Source organism: Drosophila virilis, chromosome 4, assembly GCF_030788295.1.
Source record: "Drosophila virilis strain 15010-1051.87 chromosome 4, Dvir_AGI_RSII-ME, whole genome shotgun sequence".
Lineage (NCBI taxonomy): Eukaryota > Metazoa > Arthropoda > Insecta > Diptera > Drosophilidae > Drosophila > Drosophila virilis.
The window spans coordinates 21,735,778-21,746,366 of NC_091546.1; the positions used below are offsets into that span (position 1 = coordinate 21,735,778).

The 10,589-nt window shown below is 40.0% G+C and overlaps 1 protein-coding gene and 2 non-coding genes across 4 annotated transcripts; 1 reads left to right on the forward strand and 2 right to left on the reverse strand.

The window, feature by feature from the left end:
• Window positions 1–818: 818 nt before the first annotated feature.
• Window positions 819–10,019, reverse strand: bsh (brain-specific homeobox). 2 transcript variants are annotated; one of them, XM_070209216.1, is made up of 6 exons: window positions 9,435–10,019; window positions 6,488–7,211; window positions 3,941–4,870; window positions 2,457–2,719; window positions 2,031–2,333; window positions 819–1,863 (listed from the first exon to the last, which is right to left on the reverse strand). In XM_070209216.1, the coding sequence occupies exons 3-6, from the start codon at window positions 4,429–4,431 to the stop codon at window positions 1,592–1,594; spliced, it is 1,329 nt and encodes a 442-aa protein (XP_070065317.1). In that variant the 5' UTR covers window positions 4,432–4,870; window positions 6,488–7,211; window positions 9,435–10,019; the 3' UTR covers window positions 819–1,591. The 2 variants fall into 2 exon arrangements, with proteins under 2 accessions (XP_070065317.1, XP_032293737.1); XM_032437846.2 differs by lacking the exon at window positions 9,435–10,019 and having other exon boundaries at window positions 6,488–7,406.
• Window positions 9,830–10,025, reverse strand: LOC6628395 (U2 spliceosomal RNA). Its single transcript, XR_049062.2, has one exon. It is a non-coding gene; the product is annotated as a U2 spliceosomal RNA (small nuclear RNA).
• Window positions 10,026–10,247: 222 nt separating this feature from the next.
• On the forward strand, window positions 10,248–10,375 carry LOC6628394 (U5 spliceosomal RNA). The gene has a single exon (XR_049061.2). It is a non-coding gene; the product is annotated as a U5 spliceosomal RNA (small nuclear RNA).
• Window positions 10,376–10,589: the final 214 nt, after the last annotated feature.

A 10,589-nucleotide genomic window follows, 5' to 3' on the forward strand; every position in this document is an offset into this window, starting at 1 on the left:
TTGTTCGTATAAACTGATATTATTAGATATATTTTGTTTCGAAATTGAATAGTATACAATTCAAGCTCTTCACGTATATCTGTTAGACAATTGCGAAGCTTATCGAAATCGAAGATATAAGAAGCAATTTAATTTTTACTCTATCTATATTCATAAGCTCGCAACATACCAGTTTAAGATGTTAATCCAAGGTCGCATTCAGCTGATATGACTTCTTAAGCTATATACATATAAGAAATGTACTGCACCATCTTAATCTTAGAAGTATAAATCTATATACAATTGCTTGTATTTAGAAAGAAGTTTAAGTTTAAATAAGTCTTTCGCTGATGTTAATCTTTGACAGATGAGATGGTATTAAAATGTACTTACCTTAACGGCAAACATATGGGGGAAGTTGTAAGCACGCCGGAACTTCGGCACTGGTACCCACAATTGCCAGTCAATTGGAAGTATTCAACCACTTTTGTGCTGCAAGTGGCAACAAAGTGTCTCACTAAATGGCTTGCTAATAACCCGCAATTATTTTGCCATTGTTAAGAGCACTTCGGAGTATTTCACCCTCGGCACACGCCCACATGGCCATGCGCCAGCCGTGTGGGCGTATGGGGAAGAGGGCGTGGCCGCAGCCATAGTCATGGCCATGGCCATAATACTTCAACCCTATGGAAATGTCGCAGTTTAACCTGATTAGTGCCTACTTTTTGTTGGTCCTCAATTGGATTTGATTGCTTGACGGGACGCGCCCCCATGTACTCGACGGAGGCAAGAAAGTTTTCAGTTTTAAGAACCATTTTCACATGAGTTTTTATTGAAAGCATTAATACTAAGCTGGCTAACACATCAATATAACTATGAAGAGAGTTACATACTCGCCGAGAGACAGGGTGAGAGTTCTTAAAATGGAAGTACTCGAATACAATCACTATATTTTAAATATTAATAATATTTTAATGTATATATAGGTATATGTGTATATACTTAGCTTAAATGTAACTGTGACTAGACCTGGCGCTCAATTGGGAGATCGTATTGTGATCATTATTTACAGATTTATAACGTTAATTGTATAGACTCGAAATGCAGACTGTTACGCACTAAAATACCAACAAAATTGAGAAAAATGTCGAAGAAATTAAACAAAAATACCAAATAACTTATATTTTGAATTATCAATGGAAAGCTTTCTGAGAAATATGAAATTAGTAGCAAAAGAAAAGTGATCTTAGCTCCATTATGCATTGGTATTTTTTGTGTATTTGTGGTATATTTTACAGACTTACAACGTGTTACGTTAAATTGTGTGTGTTGTGCACAAAAATACCAACAAAACAAAAAAATACCAAAAAATTAACAAAAATGTCAAAATAGACCAAGAAAAATACCAAGTATAAAGAAAATAGTGATTTATCTGGTAGTATGTTAATCTATTGATTGTGTATATCAGCTATGCTTTAAATATGAGATAAAATAAAAAAATCCTTTAATCTTAAACTGACGAGAATGTGGTATTTTGTATATTGTTTGGTATTTTTTGCACACTAACTGTTATAATTGGTCTATTTATTGACAATGTTCACCCACTTACGGCCTATGTTAGCTGATATAGCTTCGAATCACCCACAATGTCCACATCGCTGGAATTATCATCGTCTTCGCTGTCCGCCTCCAGATCGGAATAGTCATCTGTGGAGTAGCCATGCTGCAGGAAGCACATTTGCAGCTGCTGCTGCTGACTAGTGGCCGGTTGACCCAAGCCCGATGCCAGTTTGGACTTGGAATCTGTGGAGGCCGCTGATGGGCTGGTGATGGCATCGCCTTGCTGTTTGCTGCCCGGCTCGGTGCGTGAGAAGTCAACGGGTTCTGCGGGCAGAAAATTGCCAAAAATTGTACAACTAATTTGATTTGGGCCAAAAACTTTAAGAAAACTTTCATCAAAAGGCAGCAGGCTAATTGGCCAAAAGCATGAAAGTGCCAAAAAGTTCTACAAAGAAAAGTTTGCCCAAGAAAACTGGCTGCTGTCCACTCACCATTGGCCGTGTCGCGTCGTCGCAGCTGCTTCTTGTGCTTCATGCGACGATTCTGGAACCACGTCTTGACCTGCGTCTCGCTCAGACCCAGCGCCGTCGCCAGCTCGACGCGCTCCGGCGTCGACAGATATCGCTGCGCCTCGAAACGCTTCTCCAGACCCGATAGCTGCGGGTCACTGAACACGGTGCGCGCCTTGCGCCGCCGGCAATGCCGCAATGCATTCACGCCCATGCCCAGGCCGAGGGCCAGTTCGGGCACACAGCCGGGCGCCCCGAAGAAGGGCGCTCCTCCAAAAAGGCTGGCTGCAAAAGTGAGCTTCACATTAATTGCATTACACGCACAGAGTTTTGTGCTCCATAATTGAGTCGTGCACTTTTCCCGACAAAACTTTCGGGTGTTGCTAATGGCCATTGACACGAACGTACCTTGGGACAAAAAGTAGGGATCGACTGACTTGTACGTGCCCGACGATGGCGACAGATAGCCCAGTGTCATCTGCAAGAACCCATGATCGCCATAGCCAGCATTTGGATAAAGCACACCACTCGGACCACTTGACGCAACCGGCGGTGGTGGTGCCGGAGGTGCAGGTGGTGCTGTTGCAGCCGCAGTGGTCATTTGCTCGGCAGTTGGCCCAGAGCTCGAATGGGCATAGTGGGCGGCAGCTGCCCGTTGCTGATGATGTGCACTATAGTTGCGAATTTGAAGTAAAGAGGTGGATAATCAAACGCTTTATCTATAAGTCTAACTCCGTATACTACCCTTATTAATAAACAAAATCATTATAATTTCAGCTTGGATCATACTAAAAGCATAACCTCGCTTGGGACTCTAAACTCTCGCTCTTTAATTCTCCTAACGACTCGATCTTTAAAAAACCTTTCAATAAAAACTTTATAGGTATTGCTAGGAAAACTCGAGGTTAAATTGAATATCTGAACACTTATCAACTATCATTTCATAAGGCCCTTGGAGAAGTTACTTAATTATATCAACGATATGTCAATATACTTGATCTGGTCGAGGAATACAAATATGAAGTTATTTTGAAGAAACTTTCTGCCTCAGACTCCTCATACGGAAAAGTCGCCCAAATTTGATGTATACATCATTTAGTTCTTTTAAGAAGACTTGGATTCTTAATTGTTCGGATCGTAAGATATTTAATATATACGAAATCTCAAATGATAAAACTTGTATTCTTGGTAGTTCTCATCGTACGATATTGAGATAATAACGATATCCAATTTAATTATTTTAAAAATTGTAAAATTATTTACTCCTGCTACCATTTTAGCTGAAACTGAATACCGCTTTTTGTTGTGCAAATTACCTTAGGAAGCTAACAATTTCTGATTGAAACATTAAAAAATCAATTGCGCTTTCAACATAATCCTAAAGCTAAATCCAATTCTATTCTGTTTTTCTTTGCTGCTTAAGATTTAACAAGAGCTTCTACACATTTGCTGAAGATTTTAAAAACATTTCTAAATTTGCTAAAGGCAAGATATATAATATGGCTCAGCGACGTCAACATCATTTCATAATTTGATAGACTATATGAAAACCAAATCGAATTTAAAATCGGTAAATTACCTACACCTAATAACATTTAACCAAAACTGAAGAGCCCGATTTGTTATAGAGGTTTTCATTGTAAGCTAATAATTTATGTTGCAAAAATTAAAAACAAAAAATAAAAAGTACATTATCCATTACATTTTCGAATCGCTTCTAATAATACTACCTCCATATTTGCTTAAGATTCGAAAATAATTTCAAAGTGTGTTAAGAGGAAAATATAAGCACGAGCCAATAGCGTTGGGTTTTTTTTTTCAGTATTAGAATTAAACTTGTTTTTAATTTAATAGATAATAAATTTTAAAATCTTTTCTGACTCGACACTAACCGTTGACTGTGCATGGACTTGACGTAATCCTCGCTGGGATAACCCGACGCCGAGTGGTTCGTGGGGCTGTTTGTTGGGCGTGTCGATGCCGTCGCTGTTGGATTTGTTGGATATCGGTTATTGTCATATGCATTGGCACTGGCACCGGCACTGGATAACGTATTTGATATGGATATGGAGCTGTCACTAGAATTGCATCGGGCACTTTTCACTGTATATTTGTTGCACTTTTGATTGTGGCTGCTGCTGCTGTTGTTGTTGTTATGATTGCTGTGGTTGCTGTTGTTGGTGGTGTGGTTGTTGCTGGCACTATTTAAATTTTGAAATAATATATGCTCAATCGAAAATGGCGTTTTTGTGGTTAGCATTGTGGTCGTTGTGGCGGGACTCTTACTGCTGGCAACAGTCGTCGCCGCCGCCGCCGCTGCTGCCGCTGCTGCTGCTGCTGCAGTTGCAACTGGGCTGATGCTGTTCTCATTAAGCGTTGACATGTCCTGCTTGCGTTGCGCCTTGTCCTGGTATGTCCTGGCCGTTGCCGTTGCCGCTGCCGTCGCGCTTATGTTGTTTACTCGTTGACGGTCGCGTTGAGTTTGCGGCAATCACCGCACATCAACCAGCAAATCGCTCTAAGCGATGCTCCAGGCGATGCTCGAGCTGCACGGCAACGCGAGGCACAGCACAGCTCAGCCCACCCCCAAAAGCGAGCAATGCAGTTGCGGTTCGCTGTCGCTTAGAGGCACCCAAAAATATATATCTATATATATTTATATATTTGTGTGTGTATATATATATATATATATATGTATGAACACACCCCCATTTGCATGTGTAGCATATATGGTTGTCTCCCTCGCACAAAGGACAATGACAACAGAATGCAATTTAGCCATTTGCACCGCTTGATTTCGGACCATAATGCTGGCATTTTACCTATAAAACTATATATGTATAATATATATATATATATACCTGCGTATATAGTATTCTGATATGTTGGCTTTTAACTGTGTTATGGTTATGCACTTGCTAAGTTTAATTGGCCTATGTTAACCGCAAATAACTCGCTCGCAGTTGCGGTCGCTGCTAGCGTTGTCGTCGACGCCGACTGCAGCCGCCATTTTGCCCATAATTAACGTGTCATGGCCGCCATTGTGTTGTGCATGCATTAAATTCATTAAATGCCACAATTATTATAATTAATTTATCGACTGATGGCGCAACTGTGCGCCTGTTAGCTACCCAGACAGATAGATAGCTAGACAGACAGACAGACGGGCAGGCAAGCTGTCAACGCGGCGTATGCGTAATATGGCACACAGCTGATTGTTAGAGGCAAAAAGCATGCATGCACAACTGTACCACCATCACCATCAATTGAGTCTAATGTAGGTATAATACGCGTTAGCCTGGAGCTTTCAAATATTTACCCCCTGAACCGAGCAACCGCTAGCTTTTGTTCTAGACCATCTCTAAGCTCTGACAATTAGGCATAAAAAATACTTGTCCGTAATTCAATAATTTGGCATAGCCTTACACAAGCCACCCAGACAGCAGCAGCCCACAAGACCACCTCGCACGGGGGGTGTGTCCTGGCGTCCTGCTGTAGCCAATCAGAGCGATTTGCGCTCTGGGGTTGCCGCAACAAGCAGCTGTTTGTCCTTATCCCACGCGCAGCAACGCTATGGCAATGGGGCAGCACTTTAAGGGTTGGGGTCTTGGGGATGTGCGTGTATATGTGTGCGACTGTGAGAAACAATAACGACGGCAACGAGCTGGCTTGAATACTAGCATACTGCGCGTGTGTGTGTATGTGTGTATGTGTGCTATGGATGCGACCAAAAAGCAAGACAAATTTGCTCGTTTTATTAATAAAATAAGTCACGCAAAGTAAGTCGAACGTCATTATTAGGTTAAAGCCCTAAAGCGGACGCATTAGATGTACGTATGTACACACACACACACACATGCGCGAGTTTCTATATGGAGTATGAGAGCATAACTGTGCTGACAACTACACTGACATCAAAGAGGTGACATATAATGGGAGTGTTCCTCAAGAGATGACTTAAGACAATGGATCGCCAACAAACTATATATAAGTCAAGGGAACAGCTTGGTTTGGTTTTATTCGGAATCTTTTCAAAATTAAGAAAAAATAATATCCGATCAAGCTTAAAAATATTATTGACTTTGAATTTGTCGAAATAAACAATATGGATGATAGCAAAATTAACAATTAAAATATCATTGATATAAATAATAATATAAGTTTTTAAATTATATCTTCAAAAATGTTAATGTTAATAACATAATGTTAATAACATAACAAACATGTAAAGTTAAATCCTAATTCTAAGGCCTGGACTTAACGTTGGAGAAACCCAAGAACCGTAAGGCGAAGCATTGGTTAGAATTGCTTGAGAACATTTTTTGTCATCTGAAAATCTTGTATATATATTTTTTTTTAATTTCTAACTACAAACTTCCTTTCTATTAAACAAAAAAAATAGGTTATTTGTAAAATGTACTCTACTTTCTAGTACTTACCTAATTTTGTACAGTGTATTTGTGACATGCAATTAAGTCGCTTTAGCTAAATCTCTGGGCATTATTTTTAGTTACAGGTAACTTAAGCCTGCATTGTGGGCGTGGACTGAAGCGTGGGCGTTGGCTGTCTACTGGGGTCCTCAGTAACCGACACAAGCTGCTTGTTGGTGGCACTTAAACTGCGCCCCGGAACTGACATCTTCAGTGGCTCGGCTCCATTGTTTTCCGATTTGACGTGAACGTGCGGAAGAGCTTGCAGCATGTGTTAAATATACATGTTTAAAGGTCTGTCCAACAGACTCAAGAGCTTCCACTGCTGCTCTGTGTTTAGTTGCGGCACAGGAATCAACGTTTGGGAATATTTTGTGGAATCCCATTTGAATCGATGGAGTTGCACGTGCCCGTCAGACGTGCTAAGCCTAATTTTTATAATAATAATAAAAATCAGGCATCGTATTGCAAGGGCACTTTGCGGTTTGGAGAGGGAGGATGATCGACGCCCGATGTCTGTCTTCTGGCAATTACAACATTTTGTGTCAGTTTGCATGGCAAATCCTTTTGTGATGCGACGTCCTCTCATTACCTTCTGTTTTTTTTTTTTTTTTATATTATAATTCCCTGAAATCAAAGCTGAAGTGTGTCAAAGATCAGGTTACAGACGTCGGCTTCTCAGATGCTCGATTGCAGCATCCGCATTTGAGTTTGATTCTCGGTAAATTAACTTCTGAAACGAGCAACATAAACTTAAGTATACAGCATTCAGTTAGCTAGGGGTACTTTGTTTATGCCAGGGCCAAAGGACCGCGCCACAAGTGGCAACATCCTTGCTTTGAGGTCAAAGGCGGCACTTCCCTGATATTCAATACATAGGCACTATAAGGGTTTGTTATTTATGTGAATTTATCGTTGTTCGGATATTGAATATACATTCATATATTTAAAACGAAAAATATTTATAATCTCAGTATGCCTTACGAGAACCTAAGCACCAAATTTAGATTATCGAGTTGCTTATTCTGCGGAAAATAACTTTTTATCAATATTTATAGACTTTCTAGATATATATGGGAATTATCCCTAAATTATAATATACTTGATGTATTTATGCCTTGCCAGAAACCTGCCTTCTAAATGTATCTTCTAATCTCTAGTCTCGGTAGACTACGGCCATGACTTGTTCAAGTCGTCGGCTGATATTTATCACAAATACTTTGTAGGTTCAGAGATGACTCCTTGTAACATATATTGTTTAGCAAGTATAATAATTTTTAAAAATATTTGTTTCATATATGAAATTTTTCTTCTGCACAATTTTCCCCGGCACATTTTTCTTAATTCAATACTCTTGAAGCCCGATGGGAAAATTCCAATATTTCCGAGACACACATATCAATTATTTTTGCTTGGAAATAATAAACTCAAAATGTATGCCAGATGGGGCTGTTAAAATCAGTTTATGAATAATCTCCTTAATTATATTATACAGCAATTGAATCGCTTCCATTTATTTCACATATTCCTAATTGTAGGCTCTCCATTTAAGCAATGGAAGCGTTGTCAATTAATAGCCGGGTGGGACCATTTGTCCGCCCTTGTACGGAGTCAAAGTTTTTTCACGTTTCGCGCCACTTTTCAGTTGCAGGAGTTCCAGGACTAAGGCTACGGCGGGGTTTTGCTTATTAAAAGCCTCTTGTTGTTATCCAAGGCACAGTAACCTTTTGCCCGGTTGCCGTCCGCCCAAACAATTAGAGCAGTAACAAATGCAATTACCAGTTCAACCTACTCCGACTCCCCTCCACCCGCGCCACCACCCTACCGACAATGTTCATGTTCCCGCTGAAGCACAACACAATTGCTCTCATTGGCAACAATTGAGCCGCAGAGCCGAGAGCCAGAGCATATCCTGCTCGTGCTGCCACCCGACAAATACGAAAAATAAAAAAAAAAAAAAGTTTGCCAAACGCGTGCCACATATTAAATTACATCGAAATATGTGCACATGAGTGTGTGTGTGTGTGTGTAGGGTGCGGGGAAAGTGGCAGCTTGTAATTTGCTGGCATTTTCTCAATGATTTTATCAGCACCCCGAATACAGATATATTTTGTTATTTTGATATATTTGTTTGAGTCGGCCTTGTGCTATTTGATTTAATTTGCAGCGCGTAATTGTCATAAAATTTGATTTACCAAATATTTTCTATTGTTAACTAAAGGGGTTTCGTTGAGGGTTTGCCCAACATTTAAGGGCGTGGCAAGGCCCACATTGAGCATATTTTTTCTATTTAAATGTAGCCTAGGCGCACAATCAAAAAGCCAAAAATAAAAGCTAGTCGATATTTTGCGAACTCTAGGCGAAAGGTTGATAATAAGCGTGTAATATTATATGTGTATATTTAGTAAAAAAGATGAATATCTACTCTACATATTGTAAGCTATTACGCTTTGAGATATAGTCGCTCGATGTTGACAATAATCTGTATTATATTGGATATGGTAAGGAACATAGAGATTTTATATATATATACTTTTTATTTGAAAAACTGAATTTCAATTAATTACAGCAAAGTGATCAATGGCTAGCTCTTGAGCTTCACGAACTTAATATTTTTTTAATAAACATTTCTGGCCAAATTTTAATGATACCAATTTGTTAAGGCAGTCTGTAAGTCACGCTAAGTGAGAGCCTGTTTGGCGTGCTCAACAAGAAGTCATCTGATTTGACCAGAAGAAGCTTTTCATGTTTATGCTCAAATAATTGCCAACACGTGCCCTATCAGCGTCAATCAAGCCAAAACAGTGTGCACAGGGGGCTGGGTCATGGGGTGTAAGGGTATGGGCCCTAGGAAGCGCAGCAGGATGCAAACGTTTTCACACTTATGCACAGCATTTAGTGCATTCTTCAAACAACCCGCATATATACCTTATATAAATGTATGGTATATACTCACTCAGCGGTCCTTAGCTACCTGTTCGGGTGGTTGTTGCTGCCGCTGCTGCTGCCCCCTCCGTGTCCGTCCGCCGTTAAGTAGCCAGCTATATGACGGCTATTGCCGCCTTTGTCGTCTGGCTGCTGATGATTTCATAAGGCGATAAGGTAGCCATTGTCATTCAAAGCTGCGTCTCACGCTGAGCGTTTCTGTGGCAATTTAATCAAATTAGTTTTCTCACGTGTTGCCCTTTTTTAACCAGCCCCGCTCACAACAGGCCGGTTCAAAAAATGCCAGTTAATCAAAAAATACATAACAGAGGGAACTCAACAGCCCTTTATGAACTCAAACTGAGAACAAAGACCCGAGTTATTGTAGAGAGCCAAGGCTCGAAACAAACAAATTGAAATTTATTATTCAGTTGGGCCGAAGTCCCGGCGATATTGCAGTGCCGGGCCAACCCGTGACAGAGGTGGAGCAAGCCCCTAGCACTCCGTCTGATTCCAAAAATCAGTTTAACATTTGTTGTTCTCCAATGGAGAAACTATCAGATGTTAAGCTGATAAGAACAGATACTACACTTTGATCTTAGCCATGAGGCCGAGAAGCGATACCTTCCAAGAAAATATACACACCTCTCTGTGTATCCACAGCTAAAACCAGTTGCGAATTATAAGCGAGGCACGTGTGTGAGGCTAGTGGTGCTTACTTAGGGGTAGGGCTGAATACACTGTTGCCTACCTTAGGGGTTCTTCAGGTGCAACTCCAATCATATAATTCACAACTAGTTCAAGCATTGCTTGAGGTAGAGTCAAGGTGTTTGAATTGGGCTATTCACTCTGGCTTCTCTTCAGTTGTCGAATAAATCTTTCGCCTTTTACTAAAGATTTCCGTGGAGAGGAGCACTCTAATGAGTCTAAATTGAATTTTTTCGTGTGCCTGGTGACATTTGTTGCCGGGCCAATCAAAAATTAATTATTCATTATAGTCGAAAATGTCCGACTAGCAATAAAAAGAACCGCGGCTGTAGTTTTATCTACTATATATCAAATATACCCACATATACTAGTATGAAAAGAGTTTCTACTTTCAAATATATTTGTTTTAATATGTATTAAATTATTTGTTTATTGTTATTGTTGCTTGTTTTGCTGCTGTTTCTGTTTGTTTCAAATT